Source organism: Acanthisitta chloris, unplaced genomic scaffold, assembly GCF_000695815.1.
Source record: "Acanthisitta chloris isolate BGI_N310 unplaced genomic scaffold, ASM69581v1 scaffold23890, whole genome shotgun sequence".
NCBI lineage: Eukaryota > Metazoa > Chordata > Aves > Passeriformes > Acanthisittidae > Acanthisitta > Acanthisitta chloris.
The window spans coordinates 4148-26445 of record NW_008651444.1 but is presented as its reverse complement, the minus strand read 5'-3'; the positions used below and the strand labels follow the sequence as shown (position 1 = coordinate 26445).

The 22298-nt window shown below is 38.8% G+C and overlaps 1 protein-coding gene across 1 annotated transcript in view; it reads left to right on the top strand.

Annotated features, from left to right (window-relative positions):
• Positions 1–21416, top strand: part of SLC12A1 (solute carrier family 12 (sodium/potassium/chloride transporter), member 1) — a 49643-nt gene extending 28227 nt beyond the window's left edge. The window contains exons 15-27 of the mRNA XM_009073428.1: positions 227–382; positions 2119–2218; positions 2306–2417; positions 5653–5793; positions 7629–7735; positions 8587–8669; positions 11398–11541; positions 13455–13586; positions 13800–13911; positions 15481–15567; positions 17709–17844; positions 19846–19913; positions 20901–21416. Of these exons, the coding sequence (XP_009071676.1) occupies positions 227–382; positions 2119–2218; positions 2306–2417; positions 5653–5793; positions 7629–7735; positions 8587–8669; positions 11398–11541; positions 13455–13586; positions 13800–13911; positions 15481–15567; positions 17709–17844; positions 19846–19913; positions 20901–21036 (1514 nt within the window). The 3' untranslated portion in view covers positions 21037–21416. The remainder of the gene's footprint in view (positions 1–226; positions 383–2118; positions 2219–2305; positions 2418–5652; positions 5794–7628; positions 7736–8586; positions 8670–11397; positions 11542–13454; positions 13587–13799; positions 13912–15480; positions 15568–17708; positions 17845–19845; positions 19914–20900) is intronic.
• The last annotated feature ends 882 nt before the right edge of the window (positions 21417–22298 follow it).

Below are 22298 nucleotides of genomic sequence, written 5' to 3'. Positions count from 1 at the left end.
AAGGTTTGTAAGACCCAGTATTCCATAGGAATTGAAACCTACATCAGCCAATACCTGAAAGTATCTGTTGATGCAATGCCTGAAAATTTGCACATATCACTCCCACCCCCCTCTGACAGAGCCTGAAACAAACAGCACATTGGTTTTTGCATGCACAAAACTCAGGGATCACCATTTGTTCAATACATTTGATGCTCTTCCAATTTCCTCAATTCTCTTTAAACAGGTTGGAGACCTGCATTCAGATACTATAACATGTGGGTGTCACTTTTTGGAGCCCTGCTGTGCTGTGGTGTGATGTTTGTCATCAACTGGTGGGCAGCTCTCATCACTTATGCCATTGAGCTCTTTCTATACATTTATGTAACATATAAGAAGCCAGGTAAGGCAAAACCTCACTATTATTATGTGTATACCTTATGCAGCCAGACTGGATTTTAAAGGAATTAATTCTGCTGACAGAATTAGAAATTACTTTTCCTCTGATATCTTTATTTAGAGGGAAGTCTGAAGCATCCCATTACATTCCACTTTCTATAATGCAGATTAAGTTGATAATCTGGTGGATGTTTGCCTGTTTAACAGGCACTTCAAGTGTGGTTCAGGGCTCTCTGTAAACATTTCAGCAGAACAGTTTATTCCTGTCACATCTTTATGCCGTTTGGGCTTTTACTTGAGTATCACTCATCATTTTTTTCCACCCACACACAAAACCTTACCTGAATTTTGCAGCGCTCCTAGCTGACTCATCTGGGGTCCTCACTCAAAATGTAAACTCACTGCCCATTACACAACAAAAATGCAAGCTGAATTACTCATGAACTAATCATCCTTCTGCACCTCCTTTCAATTCCTCAGTAAATCAAGAAAGATGGGCACTTTACTGCTATGAAAAAACTGCTTAAGTACCTCAGCAAATCACAGGAGCTGTCCTCAGAAATCTGTGTGCTAATTCAATACAGCACCAGTACGACACTGGACAGTCTGGTTAATTCATATCCAGGACAAAATTAACCCAGGTCCAGATTTCAGTGCTAACCACCTGAATTATTTCTGCAGTAGGAAAAAATAGTACAAATAAAAGAGACAAATTCCCAGCAGATGTGCTTTCCTTGCAGCTAGTTTGGGATGGTAACACCTGGTGTGAGACTGTTACTCTTTTCTGTGTATTGCTGCAATGTTGGGTGCCCTCCCTACCTGTGCTCTCATACCCCCTGGGATGGTCTGTGGTTCTCTTCCTGTACATATACCATCAGCTGTAGGAGAACACACCTGTCACAAGGCAGTTGTCAAATACAGTTGAGGATTTCTACCCTTTCCTTGTATATTGCCAGTGTCCCTGCTGCAAAGTAGCAGCTTAAAGCTTGGTTACATTCACTGAAGACACTGTACATAAGCTCTCTATCTCGTGCTAAGAAAGTGATTTTTTGTTCAGCACTAATTTACCAGCAACTGAAGGGTTCAGAAAAGACTAATATTCCTTAGAAAAGATCACCTCTACACAAACCTCCACTTAGCTGCACTAAGTATTGACTTTTTATCTTGGCATAACAGGACTTGATCGGCATTCACGTACATCTCAAAGTGCAGAAAGACATGTCTTACTTGTCTCCATTGACCAAACAGCTGCACAATAATAAGAAAATATGTATATGCCGAAATTGGGTTTGGAGAACAATTTTTTATATTGTTTTATATTGTTTATATTTATATAATACAACAGAGCAAGCTGGAACTAGCAGTGTTCCTTCCCAATGATTTAATTTGAACTTCCTGAAATTGCACACCACATACATTACTCAGGGCTGTCTATTTTATAAATGAGAGAAGGACACAAAGCTAATGGAACAGAGGAAAAAACAGTTTTTAAGTAGAGGAAGAACATTCCTTACATTTTTTTATATAAAGAATGAGATTATTTACTTGCATGTTTGTTTTTGCATCACACAAGCAAAACTTATTGTATTATGAAGCACTAAGAGCAATAGGTCTGTATCTATGAAGTATGAGAGAACATACCCTGCTTTGGTTCACAGAGAACATGACTGCTGACTTCTGCAACAGAACACAGGGAAAAGGCCATGGTTTAATATGCATTATTTATCTTTATCTACGCAGAAGTAAACTGGGGCTCCTCTACACAGGCTCTTTACTATATTAATGCCTTAGACAGCGCTCTGGCATTAACTACAGTGGAAGACCACGTGAAAAACTTCAGGTAAGACCTCCAGTGAACAGAGGAAAGGTTTATTCTGAACATGTTCATCACCCAATTAAATACAACCTCTTTTTGTCCTCCTAACAGACCACAGTGCATAGCATTAACAGGAGCTCCTATGATCAGGCCTGCACTGCTAGACATCACACACACCTTCACGAAGAACAACGGGCTGTGTATCTGCTGTGAAGTGTACATGGTAAGGTCAACTGATACAAATCTGAAAATGCAGCACCAGTGGGTGCTGCAGATCTCCATTACACATTCCACTCTCACACAGCACACAATGTCCCCATTGGTGCTGATCAGTGTCTGTGCAGACCATGAAAGAGATTAGCACTGGGGATGAATTTTGTCATGATTCCTGACACGAAAACTATCGGCTGATACAAAGCTCCTGGTAAATGCCTCATTGAGATGCATTTCAGTGTTCATAGCAGACCAAAAAATGGTTTTAAAAAAAAACACTTTACAAGGAAAGATTTTATTATTTTTTTGAAACAGACACAGCAAGGCTTAGAAAAAACAAGTGAACAGAAAAACCCCAAACCACACAACGCACGAAACTTGAAGGATTATTGTGCAAAAGTCAGATTACCCAGGCTCTATATTCAGTTTTGTCTCTGATGTGCAGTGTTGGGGTTTGGCAAGTAATTCAGCTCCCTTTGCAGTGGTTCCTCTGAAACTGTTACAATGCTAATTTTGAGATCTAAAGAGAGGAGCAAAGTATATTTCTAGTTACAAATACACAGCAAATGACGTATCTTAGAGGATGAAGATCTAGTCTCTCATTAGGACAAAAATAAAATGTATTTTAAATATTACAATGACCTTTTAATTTTGCGAGAGCTAAAAAATCAGCTCATGGCACTAAATGGGGCTGCAGAATCAGCTAATAGTGTCAGACTAGGCAAGATAATGTATTCCTCTACAGGAGTGTAGGAATAATTCATTTGATGCTGCCACACTGCACAGAGGGAGTACAGATCTACGTGTGATTCTTCCCAAATCAAGTGAACCTATAAAGAGTGAATGGTCCTAATTCTTCCCTACTATAATTGTTAGCTTTCCCACTGCATTCAGTAAACACAGAATAAATCCCAACAAGATCCTGAGACTTTGCAGCTTCCTAAAGTTGAGTTTCAGCAAGTTTTCTGAATTCTCAGGTATGTTTCTCTAATATCAGTACTTCGGTCTGCAAATTCACTGGACTCCTCATACAATTGCATAAACATTAACACAGGTCCAAGGAGGAGCAGGGGAGGACACAGACAGGCTATCTATCATTTGACAGAAGGGTAGGACTGGCCCCTCAGCCAGCAGGAACACATTGTGCAAGTGAGTTGCAAAACTATCTTCAGGTACTTAGAGAGAGACAGGGAAGAAGGGTAAAACTTGGTTTTCTCCTCCCCTTACCCATAAGGATACTTCAACCTTATTGTTCAAGTTATTATTCCCAGCTCTTCATACAGCCAGGATCAAATTCTTCTTAAGAAGAGTAATTTATTAAATCCAAACCAACTCCAGTAATGTTATCACCCAAGAATGGAGATGATCTCCTCAAAGGAAGATCACATGGACTCTCCCATCCTTTGTACTTCCCAAATATCCATAAGGAGTTCAGAAACATGCATGAGGGACAACACCTGAGCCAGCATCACTCTGCTGGTTCTGATCAGGTCAAAACTTACAGTTTTTTATATATCTAATACTAATGAAAAAGGCACAGATAAAAAAAGTGACATATGAAATCTGCCAGGTCATTTCACAGCTTCTTTTTCAATGCTATTTTCTGATGAATTATTATTTTGAAGGCCTTGCCTCCTTTTCTAGCAGCATTTCTAACAGCTCTGAAAGTAAAGGCATTGCAGTTATTTCTACATCTATATAAATGCACAGTATATTGCAGGGTTATTTTTTCCAGGAAGGTAAGAAAAAAGTTTCAGTAAGACTGAAAAGTTTTGAAATAAGGACATTCTGGCTTTACATTATAACTCACTATTTAGAAATTGATTTTGAGTAAGTGATCCTTCCCATACATTTCATTTTGGAGAGCATTTCTTTCAGTTTGGGTTTTACACTGTTGTTGAATGGGAAATAAATTCTGAGCTTACAGTGTTTGCTATGGAGAGAAAAATCTTCATCTCCCTCAGCTGTTTTTACCAATTTCCCAGCTGAGCAGAAGCAGCTACCATATACCAACTTACTTCAAATATGAAAGATTTAAATACAAATTTTGAATTATAATCTCCTGAGCATGAGTTTATCAAGACTAGTTCTATATTATGGGAAATTTCTACTGATTTCTATACTTATCTGTTCTGTGGAACCAAAATTGCAGCTTGAGCATCCTCAAAAACAGTAAAAATTTTTAAAAGTGCAAAGGAATGACCTCTGCACAAAATGAAACTCTGCAGCAAACTGAAATTCAAAACTATCTATTAATAACAAACCAAGCTCAGCACATGGAAATACTGGATTCCAAGTGCTTCCAAGCTGGGTTTATCCTTCCTGGGCATCCAAGTACTGCTTCTGTCTCTGATGTTGCTGGACATGCTCCTGCACTTTACAGTTCTGCTATGATTCTCTTCTGCCTCAGAAAGCAAAGACTACCTGTCCAGCCTGGTAAAACCAGTACCTGAGACTCCTGAGTGTCCCTCTCAGAGTTTAATCTTCACTGCAGAACTCTGGACTCCAGATTCAGCTTCCTAAAGACAGTACAAAATGGAACAACAAAGCCTGGCAACCCTTAAACTCAAATTTAAGAGCACAGGATTTTTAAATTAATTAAATTCCAGATCCATGCTTCCCAAACTTATCTCAGTCTTTCTAAAGGCCATGCTTGCAGGCTGGATGTCTCCCTGTGCCTAATCTTTTGGGGACCCACTGCCAGCCCATTCTCTGCAGTCAAGTCAGTGCGTCGTGTTTTGTGACTTGGATATGCACATGGATTTTTGCCCCATCAAATTACCATATAAGCACTGAGAGAAACTGGTGACAAAGGCATTTACATCCTTAATTGTATGGCAACAGCTCTTTCCTCTTACTGTTAGCAGATATGAGCCTAACCATATATATTTAGATCTGCTGAATCTCATTTGTGTAGTCAAGTCAGGGAGGGACTTTATTCACTCTGAGATGCTTCATCATACCTTAGATATTTTTTTAAGATGTTACAATCCATAGCAGTCCTTCTTTCTGTCAGAATCACTGTATTTAAGTAGCATTAACAGCCTCAGCCCTCTCGAACAGAATGTGAATTATGTTAGCAGCACAGTTCTTTTCAAAGGGCTGAATCTCTGCGGACCCTTTTTGGAAATGTATTTTTCTGACTCTCTCCATTTGCTCCCACAGCAGACTAGGTAACTCCTTCAAAATCACCGTGTGATGTACAACACAAAGCTTGCTTAATAATATTTTATTGTATCATGCAGGGACCACGCAAGCTGTGTGTTAAGGAGATGAACAGTGGCATGGAAAAAAAGCAGGCCTGGCTCACAAAGAACAAAAGAAAAGCCTTTTATGCAGCAGTGGCAGCTGACAGCTTCAGAGATGGAGTCAAAAGTCTACTTCAAGTAAGCTTTTTGTTTACAGAACACACAGAAGAGTGTTACATCAAAGCATCCCTTTATGTGAAGCATTACTGTTTGCTTGTTAAGTAGCTCTATGTATATATGGATAATGTTATAGACAGAAAGGGCATTCTGGGGGTACGTGTATATTATATTACAGCTTATTTTATAAAGATCTAGTGCTGGGCTATGGAATTATGAGACGAGGCAGAGTGATCCTCTCCTAAATGAACAAGACACTATGATGACAAAAGAGAGGCATCTACAGGGCAACATATGAATGTCTGTGCAGCCAACACTTGATACACTTCAAATAAATTCTATTGTTAGGTATTATGCAGCATATTAAATATCTTCTCGCAGTAAATGAAAATGTATAATATACATTTTCTGCAAACAGCAAGAAGGCCATTTAAATAAAAGTCTGCAATATTTTTCTATTACTCTGAGAATACGGCAGATCATTTCCAACAGACCATTTAAAATGGCCTTAATGAGGGCACAGAGACACTGTTTCTCTATTTCCCATCTCCCTCCCTCATATATATGAATATTTAAACATACAGGTACTGAGGCAAAATGTAGAGAAAATTCACATCCTTTGTACAAAATACACTCATGAAAAGACATCAGTGGAAACCGAGACAGTAGGGAACCAACTAAAATACTCTGGGTAACAGTCACCCACTGGTAGCCTACCAGGGCTCTTTGTACACTTGCTGAATGGACAGTACAATTGAGCAAGATGAAATGCTGTTAATAAAGATCCCTTTGTTCTATCAAAGCCTCACAAAGACACTTCATCTTGGGTTTATACATTGTCTCAGTAGGAGATCCTTCTGATGTTTTTGAGAATGTTACAGTCTGATGATCTCTTCCTTTCCATTACTACTTAAACACTATTGCCAAAGTCAACTACTGGACCACAAATAATTCTCTTCCAGCAAACAGAAGGATAACCAAATCATCATCATTTTAACCTAAGGACATCTGCAGCAATTATTCATTTCAATGTAAACAGTGCAGATACATCAGTGCTACTAAAAAAGCCTACTAAGATTCCAACAGTTTTACCTACTATCTGTTTGCTAGTAGTAAAAATTGGCAAGTCTAACAACTTGACAACTGGTGTTTTGTGAGTCTCCTCCTGAGGGTTCCCAAAACATGGAGTATTTTAGATTTCTATAAAAATTAGGTTAACTGAATCTAGGTCTGACTACCCTTCCTTGTCCAGGTTTTAGCATTCAGAACCAGTTTAGGAGGCACTCTAACACTGACAAAGCATTTCTCCTTCCTGTTTATAAACAATAACTTTAACTATAAACATATTCAGCTGATTTTGGATAACTTGTGAAAAGAATACAGCAAAAAGAACAGCAACAGTTTCCAAATTCAAGGCAAAAAAACAATATTAGGAGGCTGTGTCTTCTCAGTGCATCTGAGGTGTTTGAACAGACTTCAGACTCAGTTCATCTACTGAGGACTTCAAAGCTGATAAAAGCTTTATGCTATCATGTTAGAATGAGCATACAAACAGTTCTTGAACTCTCTCTTGATGCCAAGCTATTGAACCATTTTAATGAGAGCATGTCAGAAGAAATGCAAATGAATGCTAATTTAGCAAAACTACATTTATGTCATCTAAAATCATGTATAGTTTGAATGATTTAAAGCTAATCTTTCTGCTTTCTGCATGGGTATGAGCATGAAGGACATTTATGAAATGCAATCGAGTTGTAAGTGTCTCCAGAACATTACTTCAGTTATCTTTTGCCATTACTTTTCATTTATAGTAAAAGCGTGTGTACTTTTCTCAAGCACTCTTTTAATGTTGATAGGCTTCAGGCTTGGGTAGAATGAAACCAAATACCTTGGTGATTGGATTTAAGAAGGACTGGAGAAGTGCACCTGCCATCCAAGTTGAAAACTACGTGGGCGTTATACAGTAAGTCATCTTAGCACCTCCTTTTCACTCCTCTTAGACTACATTAATATAGCATTTCCATGCAGAATTTGATGTGTAGAAACAATGTAAGAAAGTACTTACAAGTCTGGGCTCACACATCCTGACTCTGTAGGAGAAGTTTCTGCCCACTGAAAAAGGCTCCTTGGCTTCCCACACTTAGTAGGATTTGCTTGGCAAACATCTGGCACTGTCAGAGCTGATGTGGCCTGACACTGCTAAAGAAGCTGCACTGCTGTCAGCAGTGCTTTTGCAGAACTGTATTTTCCCATTTTTAGTGGGCAGGAGCTCAGAGAAAAACAACCCTAATGTACATACTTAGGGAATATGAGAACATCATGGAATTTTTCTTTCAAGCCTAGGAGACAGAGGAAGAGCCTTACTTCAAATCTCATGTGTTCCTAAGGCTCAGCAGCTCTGTGGATTGGGACTTAGCTAGGAAACAGTCATTTAGAAACAAGCTTCTCATAGATTTTTGCTCAAAATTCACCTGTAAAGCTGAAATGAGTTATAAAGCAACAAACCCCACCTCGGCTTTGTTATTTCCTCGGAGAAGGGAGAAAAAAATTACCCAAGAGCAACCTAGTTCCTAACAAGTGTTGTCTAAAAGACACATTTCAGAAATAGCCTCTCTGTTCCCATGCCCAATCACACCTGTTTTTTAAATGAGGGAAGAAAATTTACAGTACTTAACTTAATCTTGGGCAATTCTTTCTGTAATTTTCCCTAGCCTATCCTCCCTGTGAACAGGAACATTCCCACTGATCTTCTCACAGTAGCTTTCCTCATTGACATGCAGAAGCATATTTATTCTTCTTTTTGTTTCTTTCCAGTGATGCCTTTGATTTTGAGCTTGGCGTGATTATTGTCAGAATAAGCCAAGGATTTGATATATCTCAGGTCCTTCAGGTTCAAGGTATGTCATGACTCCACAGCTGAATATCTATACTGGGTACATGCTCAGCACAAGAAGGACTCTGATGCTTTTAGAGTCACCATCTGGTTTCAAGAATAGTTCCTACACTCGTAACTACTACAGTTCCTCCTTGCTTCTGCAGTTTAAATCCTGCCTGAAACCCTTGCTGATCACTGGCAGTGACAGGAGTCCAAGCCTCACACATTAAGGGGCTCTGCACACCAGAGAACTCAACTCCCAAAACAGTTTCAGCACAGTCACAGACTGAAGCAGTGAAATCACGCTGTGCCACAGCAACCACTCACTCTGCTGCATGTTTCCTTCCTGGTCTTGGCACAGCTTCCTCCTCCTCCTCTCTCCCTGAGATCTCTGGGACTGGCAGGAATTGGGAAGCTGCACTTTTGGTGCCACCTCTGTGGAAGTCTAGGGCCCAGAAAGTTCCTGCCAAGTTCCTATTCTTTTTCACCTCTTTGTTCATTTTTCCATACCACAGCCATTCAGGGAGATATGCCATCTGGGTGGAAAAGGTGGAGGGGACAGAGCAAGCAAGCAGATGCACCTAAACAAAGACCTTCTAAAAGCGACATACAAGGATGGTCTTTATTTTTCCCATTCCCTTTTAGGACACAGAACACTGGTTCCTCAGGTGTTCTGCGGAGGGAATGGCCTCACATGAAAATTCTAGCAGGACAACTCTCTAGATTTTCAGAATGATAATTTTCCCCACTGGAGTCAACGAGGCTGGTGAAAGGACTCAAGCACAAGTGCCATGAGGAGAGGCTGAGGGAGCTGGGGGTGTTTAGCCTGGAGAAGAGGAGGCTCAGGGGAGACCTTATCACCCTCTACAACTCCCTGAAAGGAGGTTGGAGTCAGGTGGGGGTTGGTCTCTTCTCCCAGGCAACCAGCAGGAGGACAAGAGGGCACAGCCTCAAGCTCTGCCAGGGGAGGTTTAGGTTGGATATTAGGAAGAGATTTTTTACAGAGAGAGTGATCAGGCCTTGGAATGTGCTGCCCAGGGAGGTGGTGGATTCACCATCCCTGGAGGTTTTCAAGCTGAGACTGGATGTGGCACTTAGTGCCATGGTCTAGTAACCACGGTAGGGTTGGACTCGATGATCTCTGAGGTCTCTTCCAGCCCGGGTGATTCTCTGATTCTCTGATTCTCTGATTCCAAGGCTGCGCTGTGGGCTCAGCGGCTCTCTGCTGCCGCCTGCCGGCTCTGCGCCGCTGCTGCCGGGGGCCGCGGCGAGGACCCAAAGAGCTCAGCTAATTAAAGCCAAAATTAACACCCCATTAAATAGGATGGATTCTAGGATGAGCTAACCCTCAAAAGCAAATCACCTCTCAGAATTAGAAGGCGCCAGTGCCTCTCGTAAGAAACGAGTAGATGAACGCTCACGCAGCAGACTGGCAGCTTGGTGTGCATGGAGAGCCATGGGGCAAAACTTAAAAAAAAAAAAAAATCCGAACTAATCAACGTTTTTTTTCTCCCCCTGATCATACCCGAGAGAGATTTGCCTGTCTCTTTTCTCGATGCAAGTCAGAAACTGACTGCTCAAAATATACAGTCATTAGAACACCTGGTAAAATACAGCAAATACCAACTGTGTTCTTACAAACTAGCAAATGTTCTCCAAGTGTTAGGACACGAAGAGTCAGAGAGAATTGTGGAGGGAACCCTCAAATACACGGAAGTGTTTTGACTACAAAGCCTTTGTAGTGGAAAGGAAAGATCTTTGTATTCTATTATACCTGCTCCAGCATTCTGTTCAATGGAAAAACTGCAAGTGTAGTTTTGAGTAACCATTAAGTTAGTAACTCACCATGTCTAATAATCAGAAGCACAGAGCTGTCATGAATGCTAAAGTAAAAGAAAGTATATTCTTTCTGTTGGCAGCTGAGAGTGCCAACAGAGCTAATAACATCTAGCTAGTGAGGGTTTATTTTATTCTTTTTAACACAATATCTTAAATGAACTTATCTCACATTTAGTTAACGTATGACTCAAATAGAAGTTTTCCTTATGAAAAAAGTTTTCTGCAGGCAAAACCCTGGATCATAGTAATTACTGCCTCGTCATAATATATTCCACAATAACACGTGGTGGCTTTTTTCCTCAGCAAAAGTCTAACGTTGCTAAGACAAAATTGTTCTTCTATATTAGTATTTTGAAAGAACTGGTTCACTTAATCTTACATCTTTGCAGCAAATGCTGAAAAAATTAAACCATTAAAAGTAGTTCAGTGTAGAAACTGATCACATATTCAGGATCATTACATATTTCTGAGAATCTCAAATCCAGAACTCAGTAGCTCAGAGTTTTCTCACTTTAGAAAAACAGCTTTCCTAATGTGTTTTCACATTCTTGGCTAAAGAAACCAACCAAACATCCACAAACATAACTCAGTAAACAGTATCTTATGTAACTATAGACTGCCATGATACTGAATTTGATCTGGGAGAGAAAACCAGAGAGCAGCTGAGGAGCACTCAGGCACACCCCACTGCTGTGGGCACAGGGACCCGAAGTTAGGGCTTCCAGAGGTGAATTCAGCTTCCTACTCCCTATTGGTCTGCAAAACAAAGGCATTTTAAAAGAGTTTTCCTCCCAGCAGCTTTATGTTGTCCACAAAGTTCCACAACAGCAATTACATCACTGCCATTAGCTCAGCAAGTGATTTCATTTAAGTGATGTGTTACCAGTTCCCTTACTTTTTCCAATGTACAGAGGAATTGGAGAAGCTGGAGCAGGAGAGATTGGCACTGGAAGCCACCATTAAAGAAAATGATTTTGAAGAAGGAAGAAGAGGCATCTGTGGATTCTTCAAAAAAGCCAGCACACTCAACATCTCAAAACAGGAAACAAAGAAGGGTAAGTTCCAAAATGACAACTTATCCCCAACCCTTTAATGCATCACACTCTCACCAGTATGCAAACTGGAGTTTACTCCAAGTCAGGAACTCCTGAGCCACACAGAAGCCCCTGGAAGAGATCTCCCCGGTGCAAACCTGTGGTAGTGGCCACAGTCCTGTAATGCAGAACACACTACCTCATACAACACAGCTAATTTCCCCCCTCACTTGCTAGATAAACTTCTCAGGTCAGCTTATGTTCACTTCTATTTATCAAAACCAGCACATGGTTATTAAAGTTTGAGGAATGCAGAACAAGTTGGTTTGGGATTTTTTGGGGGTTTGTTTTCTTTTTAATAGGGTGTTTTTAGATTTTAAACAGAGGCTTTTTTCCTCCTCTTTAAAGAAAGCAGGAACATATGCACAGTACTCAGGGAACAAGCAATCTTACTTAACACACACATACACAAACTCAGTACACAGCTGAAAAACAGGTAAAAATAGCACAACTGTTCTATATTCTAAGCAGGATTACATAAAAATGCACAAGTGAAGGTACTGAAAGTACATATAGAGAATGCTGCCAAATAACTAATTAACACACAACTTAAATGTGTAGGTGATGAAATCAAAATTACATTTCAGATATAGTAAAATGATACAGAGATAGAGAGTGAATTAAAGGTCTCATTTCACAACTGCTAGGCTGCAATGATAATGACCCACCTGAAGCCATGCCTGCATGCACACATGTATTTTCAGAATTTTCCCCTGCAGAGACTATTACATCTGGCTGTGTGTGCAACTCCCACAGGTATCAGGAAGATCTACAGACTGAAAACATAAAATGTCATTATTCTTTAGTTGGCAGACTTCAGTTCATTTTTCAGGCTTCAGTAGAATAGATATTTATAACAATGCCAACAAGAATGTGTACCCCTGCTTCAACTACCCTTTTTGATTTAGTTGAGAAAGGCATAAAGGAAATCCATATTAGACACTTTGGCTCTATATATCAGACAGATTATGTTAATAAATATCCCTGCCTCTGTGTTTTGCTGTTATATTCATACTCTCGAGAGTTGTTGCCTCTTCCAGCAGAGATGCTAGAACTGTAGAGGAAAGCCAATAACTGCTTTAGAACTACCCTGTACACACTCCAGAAATACAGGAAAACCAAACAAAGCAATTTTAGAACCTAGCAGATCAGAGTAAAACCTCTAAAGAAGCCTGTCTGCTCCATTTAAAATACTGTTCTGACACCATCTCTTTGAAACCATTGAAAGAGAAGCAGTAATAAAGCCACAGGCTTCAAAAGATGCATGAGAGAGGATATTGTTAGCACACAGTCAAGGCTGTACCTTTTCAAGGCAGACAAGCAAACAGCAAGAATCAAAATTTATTTTCAATTAACAAAGACCATCTCAGCACAGGGAAGCAGCAATACATGTTTGTGTTTTCTGCCTTCCAGTCTTAGCTTCACCTGTGCTCTCACTGTGCCCCATGAGCTCATTTCATCCCCTGTTGCTGTGCATTGCAGGGAGCTCTGCACTTTACAGGAGAGCTGAGCTTGTAAATGATGCAAAATGACACATTTACTTCTCAAATCTATCCGATATTTCCCAATTGCTTTTTAAGGCCCCAGTGAATTTTACATTAACTAAAAAGAGCCAGAGAACAAATAATCAGATAACCCTTTTTGAGACGTTATAATCTAGTGACAATGTATTACACAACCTTTGGTTTCTGTGTGTATTGGTATATTAAAAGTCCATAGCATCAGCCCTGTAATTTTTTTCCCAGATTTAAAGTATAGAAATTATGTCAGAAACAGTTCATTTTCCTGAAGCTTTTTCTCCATTTGGCTCCCTAAAGCTACTCGTTGCCTCACTTATCAGAAATCCTTCCACATTTTTTCCTTTCTCATTCCAGAGAGCACCATTAACACCATGCAGTCAATGCACGTGGGTGAATTCAATCAGAAGCTGCTAGAAGCCAGCACTCAATTTAAAAAGAAGCAAGGAAAAGGTACAATTGACATCTGGTGGCTGTTCGATGATGGAGGTAAGGAATTTGAGTAAGAACCACAGGGAGAGAGATCTCTGTGTTACTGAATATGCAGGTCCCTAAATATGTTTTCTTTTAAGATGACATAGTCAATTTTATGCCTGGCTTAAATGTTTTAAAATTAACTTAGGTCCAACACTGCTGAAGTGAAGGATTTTTACCACACAATGCACTAATTTGATCTTCCTGCAATTTTGTATGTTCTTCCAGGTCTAACAATCCTAATTCCTTACATTCTGACTATCAGGAAGAAGTGGAAAAATTGCAAATTAAGGATCTTCACTGGAGGCAAAGTCAATAGGATTGAAGAAGATAAACTAGTGTAAATATAACTTTATTTGTCTCACTGTTTACAGAGTTTGATGCTGAATATAATGCATATACAGCAGGAAGCTGGGAATTTTCCAGCACAACTTGTTTGACAATAAAAAAGATGTACTTGACAGAAAGGTGTTGAGCTTATGGCATAGCCCTCAAGGCTCTGTAAAAGGTGATTACCAAAGGAAACTCACATCCAGCACTTTTTCCCATTAATAGCTCATATTCCCTTCTCTAGGAAGAGCAGTCTGCACTCTATAATGAGAATATAATTACCTTTATGGGATTTACATGAGATTGTCCAGTTAACAGCAAGTGAAATTGCACATGAAGCTCTCATATGCAAATACCACAGAGAGACAGCTCACATAAACGTGATTAACTGTGGTAAAATGTAACGAAGTTAAAGAGCAAGTTAATCAACTTTAAGACCAAGTTGATTTTACTCAGCTTTTTTTAAAAAAGTGTAGATTTCATAATCATAATTTGCCTTCAAGCTAATGAAAGGTACTAATATAAACTCAATTTTATCATCACTGGATATAGGACCTTTCCTTCCAAAGCACTTCACACACATGCAGAAGCCTTCAAAGACACAAATCTGGGCTGGGTGGCTGTTCCATTCCCTAGGCAGATCTAATACAACATCATCCAAGTACAATTTCAGCCACTGTATTTTCAATTCAGAAATTAAATTTAACTAGACTTTTACTAATTCCCAAAATATTACAACCTTTCCATAGGAGTTGAGACTTTGCTCTTTTTTCATGTTAAAAACAAGGATTGCTCAAGGGACATCAAGATTTATATAAGCAGTATGTTCTTCTCATATATAAAACCAACAAAAAAAAGAGTAAATTTCAGGTCATAAACAAATACGTATTTCTACCACGGCTTGCTCCTAGGAACTCTCTGACCTTTTCAAATTCCAAAGCTTACATACCAAAAGAAAAAAGAAGAGGTGGTTCTGTGGGAGTAGAACCACAAGATCCCAATCATGCTTCAACCAAAAGCAAAGCTGACCTAAGTAAACCTCTCTAACCTCAGCACAAACACACGGAAAGCTATAAACTATTCCTTCTGCCAGCTGGAGCAGAAAAGCAAAGTATTTTCTCTTATGAAAATGTGTAAAGACAACATGTGAGTAAATCAATACAAATTCATAAATGAGAAAGATTCTGTATTGCACATCAACCTTCTGGACCAAATTTCCACCAACACATACACCACCACTGTTGTACATACTCCATGCATAGAATTCTAGCAATAACAGAATAACAGAAACCTTCTGTAAGTACTGGAGGGTTATGCTGTCTTTGGAATATTTTTCCTTTATAACTCAAGCCTTTGCAAATACTCAAAGTACCATTTTCATCGATCATCAGTTAAATGTTATACCACAGCAATCACATGAATCCAGTTCTGTAATTAGAAACTGAAACACTAAAGCCTTGAAAGTAATTTGTCATGTAGTTAGAGATATCAAATGCAGTTGTCTAACTCATTTATGAGTGTTCTTTGATACCAGTCACTCAGAAGCACAGTGATAAAACATTCTCTCTTTTGTTTTCAGGATGGCTTCACTCCTAAGCAAGTTCAGAATAAAATTTGCTGATATTAATATCATTTGTGATATCAATATAAAGCCCAACAAAGAGAGGTAAGAAACATTACCAAAGTTCAGTTTTTAGCAGCCAGTCTTTATCTGGAGATTCTTTCTTTGATGTTGAGTATTAAAAACAAAAAAACCAAAAGAATACCACAAAAAATAACACTGTCTCTTTATTGCAATAATTTTCTATGTACTTTGAGCAGGAAAAAGAAAAGAACCTTTTAACAATCACAACTCAAAGGGTCAAAACCATAGGCAGCCTTTTCATGTTATAATGATAAGAATTTTAATAAAGACTAATTACACCCCACACTTATGAGCCACCAAATTTGACAGGCATTTTATGATGGCTTTTCATAGCTATTTAGGTTGCAATAGACTTCAGTCAGTCACAGTTCTCCTGTAAACTTACCATCTCTGTCAACTCAGCCTTCTGGGGTGTACAATGAATTAATAACGTGTTTCTGGCCAAACATAAGCATACTTCCTCTTTCCCAGGAGGACAATATTATACTCCCCTATCACTCAAATATAATGAAGACTCTACATTTTTTAAAATTAACTTATGTACAGAGTTAATGCTCCTAGGACGAGGTTAGGAAGTTGGTAAAATTGTGTTCAAGAAGCTTCACCTCCAACTATGTTAGCAAAAAAAAATAAAATCTTGAAGTCCTTCCTTTCTAAAACAAATCTCCAGAGAAATCAACTTTTATTCTGCTAATATAGACAAAGGAATGTAGCAGGTTGCTCAGAGAATAACTGAATCCTAAACTCAATTCACACTATTGCTTTTGGTCATAAAGATCTTCTGAAAACGTGCTCACCTTGCTTTGCTCTCTTCCATTCCATCCCCTACTCCACCCAAACCCTTCCTCTGAGTTCAAGTGCAATCCCAGGTTGGTCTCTTAACCCTTCTGTGTCCCATTTCTACACACACACACACAACTGTGCAACAGCAATATTTAAATTCAGCAGTTTCTATGGTGCATTGGAGATTCTGACTTAGGAATTGCAACTCAAGAATATAAAGATTTATTACTAGATACCTAAAGTCACCTCTTGATCTCTCAGGTAATATTTTTTAATTATATAAAGAGCTGTGCAGAGTAGTTCTCTTTTGTTTTCTCCAGTACAATGCAGTGATTTTACATAAATAAAAGAATTTGCATCTGGCATTAACACAAAAAAACCCCACACACATTTGCTGCATCAGCACTATCTGCACAGAACAAATATATATTGTGCCAGACACTTGCTAGACCACTGTATTTCTCTTCCAGCTGGCACCCCATTTATTTCATTAATCATAAGAGGATTATCACTACTTTACATACTGAAACAGACAGTCAGGGTGTTGACAAACTCTGATAATTTAGCAACAGCAACACTAAATGCTTCATGTCACAGCCTTTAACCCACCCCTTGACTTCCTGGCCATATAGCCAAGTCCAGCCTGTGCCCAATCTCCTGTTTCACTTCACAGTCAGCAAAGTGCTCACAGAAATACACTTACATTCATATAAAAGAAGCTCCCTGAGGTCTCTGTGGGATGAAACTTTCAACAACAGGGCAAGCAAGGAAGTACAGAAGGATGCTAGGCTTCTCCATTTGATGACAGTCAAAAGTTTCAAGAAACAAATTGAAATTTAGCCAGAAAATCTGTGGAAAAGTTGGGAAATGAACACAAATCTGAGCCTCTATGTAGCAAAAAACCTACAGCATTTCCTTCAACCCCTTGCCATAGGAAATTCATATCACCTCTTTATCCATTTAATTGAAACTAGCAGTAAAACTGTATCAGTCAGGTGATTTGTCCAGTTAGTGCTAAAACAGTAATAAAAGATCAGTATTTATAAGGAGACCCAATGACCATTAGTAACCAATATACAGTTTGGAGTTACTGTAGAACTCATTTCAGTATTTTTGCTCGGACCAGGAAAATGCCAGAAATTCTCTGCCCAAGTGCAGAGTCTAATTATCCTCAAACAACCTTTTAATTATCCCCAAATAACCCAAACATACTGAAGTGGCACAGCTGTAACTTGGGGCACAATGTAACAAAGAACAGTGACAGATTTTGCACGTTTTTCAGCTGCAATTATTATCAGTGAGGCCTGTCATACACAGTGACTGTGAAATGAGTGAGTTCATACCCTGCAGCAAGGCCTCCTTTGTAATTCCTGTTTCAGCTGGAAATTCTTTGAAGAGATGATTGAACCATATCGCCTCCACGAAAGCTGCAAAGATGTAACAACTGCTGAGAAATTAAAGCGAGAGACTCCATGGAAAATCACAGATGCAGAGCTGGATGCATTCAAGGAGAAGGTAAAGCCTTGCCTACCTTTTCACATGTGCCTTTCCTTACACTCCAAATGTGTGAAGCAATTAGTAAGAAAATGTGAAATACCGGATATGGAATGAGAAACATGACGTGTACAAACCTGCATTGGATATTTGCAAAGTGGATTTATTTTGTAAACACTGCAGAGGTGTGTTATGATTGCATTATTCAGCAGTCTAAGACCTCGGCATGTTTACACAGTATTTTTCAGGCTGATGAGAAGCTCTGCCCACATCAGAGCCAGCTAGATGAAAACCACCTCTGAACCAGAAGGCACAGTCCTGTGCTGAGCCTGAGCTAATCGGATCTGCTCAGAGGTTTATTAAATGGCTCCCACTGTTTCAGAGCTTGAGCCTCTTAAGGAGTGCAGTTCCAAACATTCACCACTGTGGGAAATTTAGGACTGAATCCAGATATTACAACTAACCATAGAAATTTCTCCAAAAGCAAGATTTAACATGGACTCTTACCTTAGTGGCAGAGTGAAGACTAAACCTGTCTACAGTGCGGGAGCTCTCCTGCAGTCAGAGGCACTCTAAGGCCGAAGTTGGCTGATCTGCTGGGTGAATTAGAGCCCAGGCTGCTCTTTAATTTTGTTGGAAAATACCTTTTTAGCAAAAAACTGCTAGGCTCCATCAGGCCACTGCCAAAAGGATACTGCAAACTCTTTCACCCTCAGGAGACAAGTTCTCCTGTAACTCACAGAGAATTGATCTAGCCATTTTATTTATGGTTCCTGTTGGATTAACCTGAGTGCACTGACAGTTTAGTTGTCTCCACGTAAAGGTGCTGGCAACTTCCTCAGCAGAGCAAGGATTGTGACTCTGAGCTCAGAGCTGCTAGAAGTCACAGCCTGACATATTAACATAAGCAGAAATCAATGATGATTTAAGACAACACACTATACTACTGACTGCAGCAGCTGGGAAGCAAACTGACTGCTCACTGCATTAGCCTTTTCATGGGGCTGATAACCAACATAAGATTATGGTAGTTGCTGTGGGCAGAAAACTTTTGAATTACTCTCATCTTAAATCATCAAAATTGAGAGTCAGAGCCCTTAAAACATCTCAGTATAAGGGACAATGGGAATATAATCACAGATATACAAACCTGTGTGTGCAGAACTAGTGATGATACAACAGGAAAAAAATACACAATTAAGTTTGGTCTTGTCTAGGTTACTAAGGAACCAGAAAAAAAAAACAAACCAAAACTTTAGGTTGAAAAGATTCAGCAACAAGAAAATGCAAAATTGCTCTATAAAACAAGAACAGCAACAAAAGGTTTAGCTTACACACCTGAAAAGATATGCCCCTTATCTTCAGAAGTAAGGCAGTTCTGAGAATTTTACAGGGGACATTAGAACACATTTAAAATTCAACAGAGAAAAACCTGGTAGCACAGATAAAGGGTGATGTTATAGGATGACTCTCATGAGATAACAACTGGCTAAATTATGAGGATTCTTACGTATATAACGTGTAAGGAACAGCAAAATTTCTATAGAGAGGGAAAATTTAAAGTCTGAATGGAGAAAAACCAGCTTTTTCCCTTCTCCAAGGAAAGAGAAAATAATTTACAAGATCTGTTAATATACATCTCTCTTACACAAACCTGCCCTGGTCTCTTGTTCCCTATGACTTGTGTTAAGTTATAAAACCTTTGAGAGCCTGAGCCTGACCATAAAGTAATCTTGGCTCAATCTCAAAGCAAGAGCCATCTATGCACTGTGTCAGTACAAAAATATTCCTTAAACCTGGGAAATCTTACACAGCGTGGAACAGCTCTTGCCCCATCATTGCTTAGCCTCATATTTTGCTATCTCTGTGACTCTGGATCACAGAGCAGCCTTGGCTTCCAGCGCTGCCAAAGCAACAGCAGACAATCTAGTGGGCAAGGGGTAGTGTGGAAGTCCATAAGGCACCAGAACTGAGGATCACAGACCTGATTTTCTTTTCTTTTCCCTGTTTTGTTTGCATCAGAGTTACCGCCAAGTCCGACTGAACGAACTCTTGCAGGAGCATTCAAGGGCAGCTAACATCATTGTCCTGTGAGTTGCAAGATTTTTGGTTCTAACTTGGAGAATGATGTGTAATGGGATTCTGGACTGAAGCAATAGAAACTCTTGTGTAAATTCATTGAGTACAAAAATAATCTTTCAAGTACCTTCTGAAGGACTTGCATCTGGACTGATGGTTCTCTGGGACCACACTGAATATGAATTTTTTCTGGTAGTTCTTCATAGCTTAACAGAAAGCTCTAGTCCCGAAAACATGTCACAAACGTAATCTTCACGTCCAAATCTGCATGTTGAGTGTTACATCTGTTTACTCACCTGCAGAAAATACACATTTTCCTTTCTTTCCCCCCAACTATTAACAACTCAAAGTAGAGAAAGGATTCTTTTGGTTTGCACATAAAAAGTGGAGCTGTTAGCCAAGATCTATTTGAAACTATGTAAAACTGAATTAGGATGATGCACTTGTATAAAGGAAAAGAGGCCACCAATAAAATCATACCCACAAAGAGGCCATTTTCATAATCAATTTTTAGATAGAGCCACATTTTGCATACACAGCTTCACTAAATTAGCTTGCATTTGTGATGCACAGATAAACCTCTTTAGCTCTACTAATTCAGCCTCCAAAAAGGGGGTGATCATTGATGTTTACCATAAATTGACCCATACTTTAAAACTTCCATCTCACAGCAATTACAGATCAGAAAATATGCTGATGGGCTGCAAAACTCTGCATGTGCTGTATTTATACCCTTTACTAGAAGTCATATTATATGTGGTGTTTATGACCCCCAAAATATTTACCAGTCTAAGGTTACAATCACAAGTAGTTCATGTCCAGTACAACCAGGTGAGCATTTGCAAATTAAGGCCTAATGGTAACTTTGTGCTTTATAATATTGAAACAATAATGTAGTGTGATTATATCAGAGTTGATGTTTTATACTTAGTATTTAGTGAGAATTTACCTGGGCCACCTCTCCCTTCATAATGTTATTATTCCCTCTGCCCAAACAGGAGCCTCCCTGTGGCAAGAAAAGGAGCAGTGTCTGATTACCTGTATATGGCTTGGCTAGAAATTCTCTCCAAGAACCTTCCTCCAGTCTTAATGGTCAGAGGCAACCACAAAAACGTACTGACTTTCTATTCTTAGAAAAACATCAGTGCCTAGAACGTGCCTTGCTTGATTTCAACAACTACATTTTTATGGCAGTGATACACTTCCCTAATACAAATCTAAAACTTAAATAATTGACAGTTTTTTAAAAATCCAAAGCAACATAGCAAAGACTAAGAAAAAAAAAATGTAAACGGTCCCTGCTGGTGTTACACTCCAGTACAGGCAAAAGAAGGAAAATCTGCCTATATATCATATGAGACAGCAAATATTTTGAACATACAAAAAAGAAACTCCTTTGATTTTATAAGGTATTGAAAATGCTCTTGATATTTATGCTAGAAAGCCAAAATTAACTGCTACAATACAAAAGCATTAAATCTATAAATACTCCTTTCAAACTGCACTCCCATAGTTGCTAATAGACACATAGTAGGATTACAATTGTGAGAGAGAAAATAACCTGCAATGCATCCATCAGGTCAAAGTCAGAAACTGACAGGATGCAAGTAGAACACCTGCAATGCTCTCTGATTGTAACATGGCCAAATTAAGAGCTATGCCTACAGCCGATGCATTTACCTAATTTTTCTGCTAATTTATACTAATTCAAACACTTCTAATTAACTGAAAAACAAAAACCTCACGTATATAAAAATATGGACTGTATATGACAAGACTTGATAATGAACTTTCAAGCTCTGACATGGAATGGAATGTATGATTGTGATAATTAAATGTGGTAAGTAAATTTCACAGAGAAATTAGTAAAATACTAAATATTTGACAATTTTTGCTATGAATGTTAGGATTAATACAATCTGACATTATACTTTGGGATAATATGTACAGTGATTTATGTGATTAGAAAATACAAAAAACTCATTAGCTGAGTTGAACGCATTATTTTTTTGATTTATATAAAAGATTTCTCCTATTCTTTGACTTTCTAAATAATATCCAGTATACACTAACTTAAAATAAAGGAAATTCATTAAGCTCTGTAATGTTTCTATTTTCTATTCTGCAACATTACTGTACTTTATCATTTCAGCTGTCAAGAAAAGCAACTTCTCTTTTTAATGGGGAAAGCTACATTCTGTGTGTAAGCATTATTTAAATTAAACACCATCAAGGAACTTGGCTAATTTATTTTCTGTAGTTCTGCAACTCCTTTGCAAAGATCATCTGAAATCTAAGCCCCATGAAAGCCAGGGGACTCTGAACTTCATTAGGTGTGTATTTTAAAGCAGAACTCAGCTTCCATCTTGCTTGAAATATCAGAGTTTAACTTGTGG